Genomic DNA, 13,868 nt, shown 5'->3' with positions numbered 1-13,868 from the left:
CTGACATGACACGATCATACAACAAACTGCATTAACTATTGCATAGGTATGCAGAAGATCAGCAAATAATCTAGCACACATACTCGAACAGGGCGGGAAATTAAGCCAAACTTGAGTAACTTAGTCACATAAGTGTGCGCGACTTACGTATGTATTCGTCTTGTATTCTTCCATGCTTTTCTAAAGCATAGAGCTTTCTCTACGCGCGATCATACTGTGGGCTGAGAAGATTAATAGTTCTCGACTATTTGTTTATACCGAGAAAAACAAACTACCTTTATGTTCACAGTGAACTCGCTGTTAAAAATTTAAAACATATTTAAATAAAAGATAAATTCAACTGGAATTCAAGAGGCGAACGAACCAGTCGCAAACTGAAAAACTCTGAAATAGAGAATCTAATCTAGTTCGAAGTATTCTGTTCAAAAAATTTCGAATCAATTATTACAAAAATCGTGCAAGACTTAAACTAAGTAGTTTATTTTGGCAATTGTTATACATAATTTAAATTAAGATTACCCAGACATATACATTCCGAATCACTTTCGCGCCCTAAGTAGCACACTCACGCTACTTTATCAATTTATTAATTACTGGAATTGGTCCTATAACAGTCGGTTCAACTGTTCTATAACCAGCGCGCCTAAAATCACTCCAAACTGTGCGTGGTCAAGTGTCGCGTCAGCTGATCGCACTCGACGAAGGCTTTAGCGCACACGGGACAACTGAATGGTTTCTCCAGATGCACGAGTTTGTGCTTGGCAAGTCCTTTGCTGTCCAGGAATGTTTTTATGCACAGGTCACACTTGTGCGGCCGTTCGTTGGTATGCGTACGGCGATGCCGCAACAGGTGACTGCTCTCGGAGAACCCTTTGCCGCAAATATCGCAGATGTACGGTCGCTCCCCGGTATGGATTCGAGTATGTTTTTTGAGGTCACCTTTCTCTAGGAATTCTTTTCCGCAGGTTTCACACTTATACTGTCGCACGTTCGAATGAATGCGCTTATGCTTGTTCAGTTTGCAGTTTTCCGTAAATCCTTCCCCGCAAATGTCACATTTGAAGGGTCGATCGCCGGTATGGATGTGTAAATGATTCGCAAGATGACTCCTCTCTGTGAATCCTTTACCGCAGACTTTGCAAACATGTGGTCTCGTATTGGTATGCACTCGTTTCTCATGCTTCGTAAGATCACTCCCGCAAATGAACACCTTATCGCAGAGACTGCACTTGCTCGGCCGTTCTCCCGTGTGGATGCGTATGTGGCGCGTTAGTTGGCTGCTTGCGATAAACGCTTTACCACATGTGTCACATTTATGTGGCTTCTCACCAGTGTGTATGCGCGTGTGTCGCTTAAGATCGTTAGGTGCCAAAAACCCTTTGCCACAAAATCCGCACTTGTGCGGCCGGTCATCGATTACTTTATTCGCTGACAAACTATTCGTATCCTTTACAATTGCACCGACTGATTCATGACTAGATGCAACTGACGCAACGTTTTGGTTTAAAATAATTTCTCCGTTACTTGTACCCGCTGCATCTGACGGCCAAACCGGTTCGCTTTTGACTTCATCTATAATAGCGACTTCTGATAAACATTGATTTTCACGGTAGGCAATCGGTTCGATCGAAGAAGTCGGAGCACAGTGCTGCTTTGGTTGATCACCTTCCCCTAAGCTTACGATCTCCTTAATATCCATCTTTGTGCTCTGTAAAATAGTTTCCGTTTTCAGACAACGTTCGCGAAAACGCGCTGCATTGGCCACATCATTCAAACATTTACCGCAAATACATTTGGAAAAATGGTCATTTTCCAGAATCTGAAACAAACAACCAAACAAGGTTTGCAAATTGATAGTGGTTTGTTTGCAGCAAGTATCTTACCAAAACTCCACCATAGTTAGCAATCAGCTCGCTAATCTTCTTTTCGAATTCGTCCAAATGATCGAACACATGAAACATTTCACTTTCTTCAGCCATACAGCATCGGCAGCACTCTGGCATTAACAAATTTGTGGACATTATTTTTTTAATATTTTTTTGAAACGATGGTTCTACAATTATTTTTTTAAAAACTAAATAAAATATACTTTTGCAATAAAAATGATAGATTCTCTGCTCCTCTGAAAATCTTCAAAACGTCAAAACACTCAAACTCGACTCGAATCCGAGGCCTTTTTGCTTTTTGTTTTGGTTTGCTTTCTTCGCTTTTTTTCTTGCTTTTTTTTCTTCGGTCGTTACCAGAGCTGCCAGAGTATTTTCTTAAAATTTACATTAACATAAAAATCCTTATCCGGGATAATTTAGATAAACAGCGATAAAAAAAACCATGATCTAATCTCGGGCAGTTCCACGTGCAATATGTAAATGACAAAATTTGAACCTATGTTATTTAGATGAAACTTTACAAACGTATTTGATAGGAGGAAATATGCACCTTCCACAGGTTTATGGCGCCATTTTGATTTGTAAACATAAAAAAATTTGTAGTGAAAAATATTATTTTACCAATTTTTCAAAAATTTGAAAACAAAACTTAAAATCAAAATATCAAAAAAATACCATTTTTAAACATTTTTAATTTTTTTTTGGAAAAACGACGTACCGTTCTGATTCAAGCTTAGAACAGTCTCAAACTTCGAACACTTCAGATTAAAATGCTTGTTAGTACCGCTAATATGATAAAATACTATAGGCGTTTTTGACAAGCTATCGCCCGCTTAGAGGCGCTGCATAAAAAAAGTGATGAAAAGTAAAATCGCTGTCAAACTCCATACATTTTTGAAAAAAACTGAAATAAAATGCAGTTTTTGATTAACCCTTTCAATTGTCAGGATTTTAGATAGCGAAATATTGGAAGAAATTTGTTTATCTACGTTAAGGTAAGTGAAAATATTCGAATTAATTAACTTTATGGCAGAAAAATGTTAATGTTTGATTTTGTACCGCATGAAACAAAAGTACATAGAGTCAGCTGTAAAGTTTACATATCCTGGATAGAGAATCACCAATTATTTTCAGTCTTCAGCGTTTTCCAATGTGTTTTCAAATGCTAACGGATTTATTTTCTTGATTAGCATCATCTGCGCCAAGAACCAAACATATAACCTATCAGTTCGTAAACATAAATACACTTGCGAAGCTCTAATAATCTCCTGAAACAGAAACAATATATATCAAATGAAAGGTAATGCTTTTTCTTACCTTTATTATCCATTTTCATCATTCCCACTGTTGTTAATTCAATAAAATATTACATTTAAAGTCGAGTTCCATATAGGTGCCAGCAAGCATTTTGGGAATTGCACTTTTTTTGTAGTTCCAATAATCACAACCAGGTAGCGAACGGTAGCTCTTAGTTTTGCTCGAATTCGCCTATACTAATTGTACACCACCGTGCTCGTTAAAATGTCCTCTATCCGGCGATGCATGACATTGAACTGTAGGACTCCTTGTAAGAAATCAGCAGGCGCTAGAACAAGTGAGAACTCGGATTTTAACTTGGCTCGCATAGACCAAACCTCGTGATTTTAGTCATGACCTTGAAATGCGGTCAGGCATAGTTTCTTCTATGTGTCATGTCAGTTCGTCAGTGATTTTACTTTAAAGAAAATTTCAAGTTTGAATCGAAGTTTGAATCAGAACGGTAATTTAGGTTTTTAAAAGTTATTCTGAGATGGAGCAACTTTTATGAACGGACTTCGTAGAACAACGACTTTTATGACTTTTTTCTAACTTGGTATTTTTCAAGTAATATATGAATTTTTAATACAAATAACAATTCTTTATGTCATTTACAACAAAATTGGTCATAGTTATTGTTTTAAATGCAGCCGTTTTCGAGATATTCGGAGAAAAAGTTGGATTTATCTCTAGATTTATCTTAATTTTTTATTTTAAACACGTCTTTTTTATGTTATTCCAGTTGCTCCATTGTTTCTATAAAATTTCTAATAACTACATTTAATTTCCTTCAATTTATCCGAATGCATCGTATTGATTCCATCTTTCGCTTTCGAGTTGTGGTTATATTGAAAACTGTATTCGAAAAAACTGGACACACTGAGTAGTTAGTAACTTTTTCAAGAAAGTGAGTAAACATAATACCGTGGACCCCCGTTCGTTTGACCGTTTTTAATCTGAACACTCTTTAATTTGAACCCCGTTGGTTTGCACGACGTGCAAATTAAAAATGGTTTAAACGTCATTCTCAATATGACAACATTTGCTTATCCAGACAATGCACATAAACACGATTTGTTTGTGCTGATCTACCGTGTTTAAACTGTTTCACATTGCGTTTTCCCAACGATTATGGTAAAAATCCGATCGGAGAATGAAATATACGCTGCTTGCAACTGCCAACTGAATCAAACCACCAAAACAATAACAAAGAGCAGGGCAGCCAGTTCACACAAGTTCCAGCATACTTAGGGTTACCAGTTGTTCAAATTAAAAACTAACCCCGTTAGTTTGCACGAGGAATCGTTCAAACGAACGGGGGTCCACTGTACATAACAGAAATTTTGAATTTTTAGTTGAAAGCATGTTGTTTGTATCGGTAGAGTTTTAACAAAATAGATTAAGAGATTACAGTGATATATTTGGAACAAGAGAAAGTATGCAAAAAACTTTGGGTATTTTTTTTCGAAAAGCCAAATGCTTCTCATCGATAGAGCGGTAAACAGCAGATTGATGATAGCGGTAGGAAACGCGGCCCCACAGATCCGGCGAATGTCAGCATGGTAGTTGCGCATTCAAGCATAACCCGAGGTGTAAGACACTCTTGAAAATATATTAATTTTCTCTATGTAAATATTTTTTCAACCTTAATATATTTATACCGTTCCCAGCCTAATATAACCTATCGGCTGCTGAAAGTATTCTTCGAGCATGGCTCATTTGTGTATATTTAACTCGTGCAACTTGTGCAATTTTCTCGACAATGAATAAACGGAAAAATATTCAGTATGGCTCCAATACGCCTATACTACGGCAAGTTGGCTTTTCATCTTTGCTGTTAACGCAATGATCAAAAAAGAAAATTTTTCAGGAAGAGGTCCAGAGTTATTTCTAAAAGTGTATAACGATATGGATGTTGGCATCGACGGTGATCCTGATCATCTAAAAAAAAGTAAGGGTAAACGGGGTAACAACGCCCGCCGGGGTAAAACCGCCCACCATGGTTTTACAAGGCCCTGCTCAAATTGGTGTTAAATGTTGATGACAGTCATATTACTGAATGCGTACGCAATATTTTACAATACCTTGTACAGCAATATCGTATAAACTATCGGAGAAATAAATAAAAATAGATTTTTCGTTACAATCGTTTCGTTTTTTATAACTTTGTTCCCGCAGAACTTAGGCTTTATTTTCTTCAAAACGTTAAAACTTTCAGTAAATCAAACCCACGTCGCTTCTCTGATCCTGCCTTCATCCGACAGTACCTAAATTAGGTAACTGTTCATGCAGTTTTGTTGAAATAAATAGTGAAATGTGCAAGTCGGTCATTTGGGGGTAAAACCGCCCACAACGAACGGCGCAAGACCGTCGTGTATAATGATAGTGCGATAAGGAGATTTTTAAAATAATTGCATAGTTTGGACCAAAGGATCTCAGATTTACATAAAACAATATAAATGTGTTTAGTTTATAGCTGGTGGACTGTTTGGAAAAATCTAAATCGCCAATTTTCCCTGCGGACGCTATGGACATTTTCTTGTTTTCTCGGATACAGCTTTTTTTTTAATAATTCCTCCCTCTTGGAACAAATAACATAGAATAAACATATTTTTTATGAAAATATAGCAAATTGGGTCCTAAAGCCCTATGTCGTTTTTAGCTTGAATCGATGAGGTTAGGGTTAGGAACACATATTTTGATATTCAATTTTATATTTTTAGGCTATTGCCGTTAAAAACCTTTTTTTTTAATTTTGTGAAATTTTGAACAAAAAATAAACATTTGGGCAATCTTATATAGACAAACTATAGTTGTGCATGGTTGTGTCAAGCGGTGTCTAGACAACACGAATTATAAAAAGAAACCATAGTATGTCCTGAAATGTCACGGAAAACTTTTGTTTACCTTCACGCTCATGTGATAGTGTATCGAAAAGTCAAAAGTTGCAAAGTCAGGAAATGGCTTGGCAATCGCGACCTAAAACATTTTCTGAGTTTACAGCTCATTTTCCGGTTCCGGTCATCTCAGTTTAAATAAGGCCTTTGTCAAAATCAGCAATAAGCGTAGTGACTGCACTTGGTCACAGCGCGGATGGCTTCAGTTTTCGGATGCAACACCCGCCATCGAGATGCGACCGTGTTTGGTTAGAAACGCACAGAAATTTTTGGTCTGCCGTTCGCCCTACTGCTGATTCACATCGGTATCGGAGTAGCAGAACATACCAATCTGATTGATAATACGGTGCCAGTTTCGGTTGGCGTTTTTTTTTCATACTGTTCTGCGGAGTCAATTGTACCGAGATTATACTGTTCTCCATCAGTTTGACATCGTTTAGTCATTCTTAGCGCAAACTAGATTTGGACAAAGTCTAGCACCGTGAATCGATGGATTGGAATACATTGTCCGAATCAAAACTTTTATCCGATAACTAGTACAAATTTGATGTTCCACTTCCTCACGACCAGCAAAACGCAGACAAGCACAAGAAACAACTGCGAAGCTGTAACTGTCAAAACGATCAGCTGCTCTAATGTCAAACCAGAGTTGCCAGTGAGAAAAAGTTATCATTGTTGCCAGAAACGTGTTATTTTCGCTATGTCAAGGAAGATCTCTAATGTCAAGGGAGAGTAAATTACAATATTTTTGTTTTTTAATTTTTTAGTGCTCTGCATCTTTTTAAAAAAGAAAAAACTATACTCTGGTAGTCATAATGGGAAGCTTTATCGTTCCTTCTAAAAAAATCATCTTTTTATCACAAATTTTAGGACCCAATTATCTTAGCAATGGAAAAGTAATATGTATCTGCTTTATCAATCAGAACAATTTGAAATGTCAAAAAATGACCTACCGGATCAATTCCAGGATCTTTAATACCCATATTGTTATATTTTATCTTAGATCCTCTCTAGTCCTTAAAGATTGACTCCAGGATGCCTAACCCGATCCGTCTTGTTGTCTAAGGAAACTACACGGTATCAATTTCAAGACTGTCGGTACCTATATTACTGATATTCTTCCAATACGAGTGGTTGCCGGACACTCTTTCGAACTTGCGAATCTCGGGGAACTATGTATTGTTTGATAGCAAACTGATTCAATTTGTTTAAATTAGATAAATTCATGAATTCAATGCCACCAGTTTCATTCAAATCGGTTGAATATTGTTAAAGTTATACGCTATGGCGGTTTTACCCCGTTAGTGGGCGTGTTTCACCCCGCATGGAAAAAATACTCTATTTTTTGGACGTGTTTCCAAATCGCAATAAAAAATAGAAAATCATTACAGATATTTATGTTTTTATTTTTTATATGTAGGTAATAGATCAATTGTTCATTTAAAGCAGATAAATTAGAAATTGAGCTACAACTTTTTTTTATACAGGTGGTTTTGCTTAGGCGGGCGGTCTTGCCCCGCTTACCCTTAATGAATTTCGTAGGACTATCCGCAACCGTCTTGCTAATTTAACGGAATCGAACAACGTTCAGCAGCTGGAGCAAATGATAGCTGCTCAAAAAAACAAAAGCATGAGATTTTGTGATACCAACTTCATGAACCTGGAGATATTCATACCAGATCGCCAGGACGAGATGGATAACTTCACATTTACATTTATCGACAAGCTTTGCATATCTGCAATTGCAGAAAATGGAACTATTTCGTACTGCAACGAGCTCACACAGGATTTCTCTTATTCAGAATTACATGAAGAATGCCTGGATGAACACGCTGAAATAGTTGAAACAACCGTAGCTGAAACGAATCATCACGGAGACATCGATGTAGATGACATTCCTGAGAGTGGGATATTTTCAGATGAAGGAAGGCCATTTTGTCATCTATATCATAAATAAATTTCATTCTATTTAAAGTCAAACAGTAAACTACCGCCTCGAATACATTTTGATCAGAATAGGTTAAAGAATATAGTTTCATAAGAATTCTGAATACGAATTCTGATCAGAATGGGTTTGAATAAATTGTTAAATCGAAGAAAGTATAAACACTGGATTTATACATGCATGTCAAATAGGAAACAATTCATAAAGATTAATAAGTCTTGCTCAGAAACTTTCGGTGTAAATTTTGGAGTCCCACAAGGGAGCCACCTTGGACCCTTGTTCTTTATTGTTTTAATGAACGATTTACCTGAGTACATCAATGATGCGCCGATGACGTGAAAATGTTTTACCCGGTGAAGAACCACATTGACTGCTGCTAGCTCCAGGCTGATTTGGAAAACTTAAAGACATTTTGCGACAGATGTGGTATGATGACACTTCGAAATGTAGCATTTTGACTTTTTCACACAAGCTATCTAATGTCATCAATGTCATGCATTACTACCGCATAGATTTCGATTTACAACGATCCGACACAGTACGCGACCTGGGAGTGATTATGGACAAGGAACTATCTTTCAACACACATATCGATGGAGTGATTTTGAAAGCCTTCTCAATGTTTGGTTTAGTAAAACGTTATGCAAAAGGTTTTGACGATTCGTATACAATTGTGACACTGTACACAGCTTTGGAACGATCAGGTGTGGAATACGGAGGAATTGTTTGGACACCTCAGTATGATAGCCCCAAACAGTGGTTGGAACACGTTCAAAAGAAATTTGTTCGATTCGCACTTCACAACTTGGGTTGACGTGGTGGTTTAACACCATACTTAGATCTATGCAGATTAGTAAACCTTAATTAGCTGGATTGTAGACGAAAAATTAACGATGTGCTGTTCCTGAAGGACCTCTTAACGGACCCTAACGGTTCTACTCGCCATATCTTTTGAATTAGGTAACGTTTAACGAAGAGAACAGAAATTTGAGGAGAGTTCGCCAGTTCCAGTTACCCACGAGAAATACGAACTACAGCACGAACGAACCAGCTTGCCGCATGATGTTCATGACAAACGACGTACAGAGCGTAGAGTCGATTTTAGACTGTAGACAATCAATTAAAAATAAGTTAAAAGTGCATCTTATGTAATTTAAGTGAACATTTTTTATGTTTGACTTTTTTTAATATCCTGTGGATGAAGGACAAGATTCCTAATACATAAATAAATAAATAGAGCACTCGCACTAAATAAATACGAAGACCTTTCGAACGCTTCAGTTACAAACAAGTGTCATACTGCGGCCGCTCGAGCCCAAGACTTAACAGCTGCTGTTCAGGAATGCACTTTATGCACAAATCACTTGTGCGGCCGTTTGTCGGTATGGATGCGACGATGTCGCAACAAGTGACCACTATTGGAAACACCTTTGCCGCAAATGTCGCAAATGTAGGGTCGCTCCCCGGTGTGAACTCGTATGTGCTTTTTGAGATTACCCTTCTGTAGGAAGTTTTTTCCGCAAATTTCACACGGATACTGTTGCACGTTCGAATGATTGCTTATATGCCTGTTTAGCTTCCAGTTTTCCGCAAATCCTTCCCCGCAAATGTCACATTTGAACGGTCGATTGCCGGTATGAATGTGCAAATGATTCGCAAGATGACACCTCTCTATGAATCCTTTACCACAGATTTCGCAAACGAATGGTCTCGTATTGGTATGAATGCGTTTCTCATGCCTCGATAGATTACTCCCGCAAGTAAACACTTTATCGCAGAAATGACACTTGTTCGGTCGTTCTCCCGTGTGGGTGCGAAAGTGACGCTCCAGTTTGCTACTTGCGCTAAAAGCTTTACCACATATGTCACATTTATGTGGCTTCTCACCGTGTATGCGCATATGCCGCTTAAGATCGTTTGGTTCCATGAACCCTTTGCCACAAAACTCGCACTTGTGCGGCCGGTTATCGATTGCTGATAAATTATTCATATGTTTTGCAGTTGCAACGGCTGATTCATGACGAGATGCGACTGATGCATCGTTTTGGATTAAAGTAGTTCCTCCGTTACTTGTGCCCGCTGAATCTGCAGTCCAAACCGGTTCGCTTTTGACTTCATCCATAACAACACCTTCTGATGAACATTGATTTTCATGGTAGCCAGCCGGATCAATCAAAGAAGGTGTCGGCTGAGTACAATCCTGCTTCGGTTGATCGCCCGCGTCTAAGCTTACGATCTCCTTAATATCAATTTTTGTGCTCTGCAAAATAGTTTCCGTTTCCAGACAACGTTTTCGAAAACGCGCTGCATTGGCCACATCGTTCAAACATTTACCACAAATACATTTGGAAAAATGGTCATTTTGGAGAATCTAAAACAAACAACCAAACAAGGTTTGTGAGTTGAGGGGATTGGTTTGCGTGCCTTTCTGCAGCAAGTATTAAAATTAAATTTTATCTTACCAAAACTCCACCGCAGTTGGCAATCAGCTCGCTAATCTTCTTTTCGAATTCGTCCAAATAATCGAACACATTAAACATTTCGCTTTCTTCGACCATACAGCATCGGCAACACTCTGGCATCAACAAATTTGTGGACATTATTTTTTAAACAATTGAATAAATTAATACTTTTGCAAGAAAAATGCTCCTCAAGACATTCAGTTTAAAACACTCGAATCAGAGCAACCTTTTTGCTTTTTATTTTGGTTTGCTTGCTTTGCTTTTTGCTTGGCTCACGCTTGCGTTTGCTTGGTTTTCTTTTTTACCTTCTTTCCCTTCTTTCCTTCAGTCATCACCAGTGCTGCCAGGGTATTTGTTTGAAATTCGAATTGACATAAAAATCTTTATCCGGGATAAAGCGGAGTACGTACCGTAAATAGAAAATCATAGATATTTATATTTTTGCATGCGGGTAGATAATACATCAATACTATTCATTTAAAGCAGAAAAATTATAGAAATTAGGCTACAGCTTTTTTTACAGAGTTTTTGCTTGATGTGGCAGTTTTGCACCACCTATCCTTATTTTGACGTCAGATTAAAATAAAAATATCGTCATTTTTACCGCAGCGCCCACTGCTTGTCGAATGAAGCATTTGTTCATCAATTCACTTCACTTCACACATATTTCACATTCTCATGTGCTGCTGGCTGCTGAAGTGCTGACAAAAGCAAAAATCCATTCCACGAGTTGGCTAATGTTTACATAATACGCTTCAACAAGTTATCCGGTAAAATGCTCTCGAAATCACGTTTTCTCGTACCGGGATGGTCACCGTTCCGGTTGATACGGGCACTACACATTTCCGAAGCAAACGTGCTGACCACCGACGTAAATCGACAGTCTGCAGAGTACAAGGTGAGTGACCTTCGGTTCCAACCACTTGGCATGGCAACCAACTGCAGCCTCTTTTCGTTGGTTTGTAGGAAAACCACTCGCAAATGAGCGATCTCGTCAACGAGCTTAAGTCTATTACCGACCAAGTGCTAAGCGGAGGCGGGCCAGAGGCAATTAAACGGCATACCAGCAAAGGGAAACTATTGGCCCGGGATCGTATAAATAGACTGGTAGACCCTGGTTCTCCGTTTTTGGAGCTAAGCACCCTAGCCGGCTATGAAATGTATGGAAAGGACGTTGTTAATTCGGCAGGGATCGTCACCGGTGTTGGACGTATTCAGGGGGTTGATTGCGTTGTCGTGGCTAACGATGCCACCGTGAAAGGTGGAACGTATTACCCGGTCACAGTTAAAAAGCACCTCCGAGCCCAGGAAATCGCCCAAGAAAATAATCTTCCTTGTGTCTATCTGGTCGATTCCGGTGGTGCCAATCTGCCACGGCAAGCGGATGTCTTTCCGGATAAAATGCATTTCGGGCGTATTTTCTACAACCAAGCCAACATGTCAGCGGCTGGAATCCCGCAAATAGCCGTTGTGATGGGCTCGTGTACTGCCGGCGGCGCTTACGTACCGGCAATGGCCGACGAAAGCATAATCGTTAAGAAGCAAGGTACAATTTTCCTAGCGGGACCACCTTTAGTGAAAGCGGCCACCGGAGAAGTCGTGTCAGCGGAGGACTTGGGTGGAGCAGATTTGCACTGTCGAACGTCGGGTGTTACGGACCACTACGCTGTGGACGATGAGCATGCGCTCTATCTGGCCAGACAAGTCGTTCAGAATTTGAACCGACCGAGTGGATATGACGAGAATGCTGGATATTCTTCGAAAGCAATGGTATGATGGTATAATGTTGGGGGCAAACTTTAAATTTGACAAGCTTTTTAATTCTGTAGATGAATCATGATGGATTAAGTTTTCTGCCGGAGGCAGAAGCTCCCCGCTATGATGCCAGCGAGTTGTACGGAATCGTTGGGTCAAATTTAACTAAATCTTTTGACGTACGCGAAGTAATTGCTCGCATCTTTGACGGCAGCCGATTTACGGAATTTAAAAAATTCTACGGAGAAATGATCGTGTGTGGTTTCGCACGGCTTTACGGTCAGCTGGTCGGAGTGGTCGGTAACAATGGAGTGTTATTTTCGGAAAGTGCCCTCAAGGGAGCGCACTTCATTCAACTGTGCGCACAGAAGAAAATTCCGCTGATTTTCCTGCAGAACATTACCGGCTTCATGGTGGGTCGTGACGCCGAAGCCGGAGGAATAGCCAAGAACGGTGCGAAAATGGTCACGGCAGTGGCGTGTGCCAATGTTCCCAAGCTAACACTGATAATCGGTGGATCGTATGGGGCTGGCAATTACGGCATGTGCGGTCGAGCCTATTCGCCACGATTTTTGTACATGTGGCCAAATAGTCGCATTTCGGTTATGGGTGGCTCGCAGGCAGCCGGCGTCCTAGCGCAAATCACTGAAGAACAATACAAGAGGTCCGGAAAAGAATGGACAACTGCCGTTGGAGATAAGATCAAAGCTCCGATAATCCAGCAGTTCGAGGCGGAAGGTTCTCCCTACTACAGTACCGCTCGGCTGTGGGATGACGGTATCATCGATCCGGTTGATACCAGGAAAGTGCTTGGTTTGAGTTTGCATGCCGCACTCAATAAGCCGATCGCTGAGACCAAATTTGGTGTGTTCCGTATGTAAATCGATACCGAGATACAACCCAAAGGGTTGAACAGGTTGAAAAGTAACAAGTGTCTTCCAGTGACGAGAATAACTAAAGTGCATTTATTAGAATTTAGGATACTGTTTACAGTGGAGGAAATGTTATTTTAGCACAGTGAACCAGTGTTGCAACAACAAAGAAAAAGTGTTATTTAGTTATACAGAATTCATTTGGTGATTACCAGAGATTGCATTTAATGCCAACTGCATTTTTGACGATTAAGAAAATAAAATTTATTACGAATTTTTCATCTGTGAAAGTAATTATAATTGTAATTACCATTGTTTCATTGTGATGAATTGTTTCCGGATTCCAGGTGTAATGCTTGTTTTGGTCTACAAAATCGCACGCGGTGATCTAATATACTATGCGTGATGTATGAATTCGGGCAGTTTTCCGATACCAATTCAACAGCCAAAAACGATACGTACAAAATTCAATTGCAACGAAACTAGAACATACAAGCGTTTCACGTCAAAGAACGTATTGTAGAACGATACCAGATGCGGTCCTCTATCACCTCCTAAAATATTTGCAGCGAGTTGCCTAAGCCTGTATATTGAAAAGCTTCCAATTGCTCAACCTCTTGTTAGACTAATGTGAAGGTGGAGGAATTGGCAATGCTCCTTCATAGGCTGTCTTTGCTGTATTAAATGAGACCCGCTACCTGGTAGCTTTTCGAGAGGTCCTCAAGCTTGCTCTGCATATCAATTTGGTGTTTGGT

The 13,868-nt window shown here is 39.4% G+C and overlaps 2 protein-coding genes across 2 annotated transcripts; one reads left to right on the top strand and one right to left on the bottom strand.

Annotated features, from left to right (window-relative positions):
• Positions 1-537: 537 nt before the first annotated feature.
• LOC128739379 (zinc finger protein 91-like) lies at positions 538-10,564 on the bottom strand. The gene is made up of 4 exons (XM_053834861.1): positions 10,487-10,564; positions 9,389-10,395; positions 1,884-2,025; positions 538-1,819 (listed from the first exon to the last, which is right to left on the bottom strand). Exons 1-4 carry the CDS (start codon positions 10,562-10,564, stop codon positions 650-652), a joined length of 2,397 nt encoding a protein of 798 aa, XP_053690836.1. The 3' UTR covers positions 538-649.
• A 638-nt stretch (positions 10,565-11,202) lies between these two features.
• On the top strand, positions 11,203-13,383 carry LOC128742626 (probable methylcrotonoyl-CoA carboxylase beta chain, mitochondrial). Its single transcript, XM_053839043.1, has 3 exons — positions 11,203-11,384; positions 11,453-12,256; positions 12,316-13,383. Exons 1-3 carry the CDS (start codon positions 11,262-11,264, stop codon positions 13,120-13,122), a joined length of 1,734 nt encoding a protein of 577 aa, XP_053695018.1. The 5' UTR covers positions 11,203-11,261; the 3' UTR covers positions 13,123-13,383.
• The last annotated feature ends 485 nt before the right edge of the window (positions 13,384-13,868 follow it).

Source organism: Sabethes cyaneus, chromosome 3 (genome assembly GCF_943734655.1).
Source record: "Sabethes cyaneus chromosome 3, idSabCyanKW18_F2, whole genome shotgun sequence".
NCBI lineage: Eukaryota > Metazoa > Arthropoda > Insecta > Diptera > Culicidae > Sabethes > Sabethes cyaneus.
Note: the sequence above shows the minus strand (reverse complement) of the source record. Positions and strands in the feature narration are given on the sequence as shown.

Bases quoted from the DNA above. Each gene is read 5' to 3' on its own strand.
- LOC128739379 (XM_053834861.1), bottom strand. From the start codon at position 10,564: ATGTTTAATGTGTTCGATTATTTGGACGAATTCGAAAAGAAGATTAGC. The intron at 2,026-9,388 runs GTGATTTGTGCA...AAATATTAAAAA, and splicing joins ACCGACAAACGGCCGCACAA to AATAATGTCCACAAATTTGT. The intron at 1,820-1,883 runs GTAAGATACTTG...TGTTTGTTTCAG, and splicing joins CTAACTATGGTGGAGTTTTG to ATTCTGGAAAATGACCATTT.
- LOC128742626 (XM_053839043.1), top strand. From the start codon at position 11,262: ATGCTCTCGAAATCACGTTTTCTCGTACCGGGATGGTCACCGTTCCGG. The intron at 11,385-11,452 runs GTGAGTGACCTT...GTTGGTTTGTAG, and splicing joins GACAGTCTGCAGAGTACAAG to GAAAACCACTCGCAAATGAG. The intron at 12,257-12,315 runs GTATGATGGTAT...TTAATTCTGTAG, and splicing joins GATATTCTTCGAAAGCAATG to ATGAATCATGATGGATTAAG.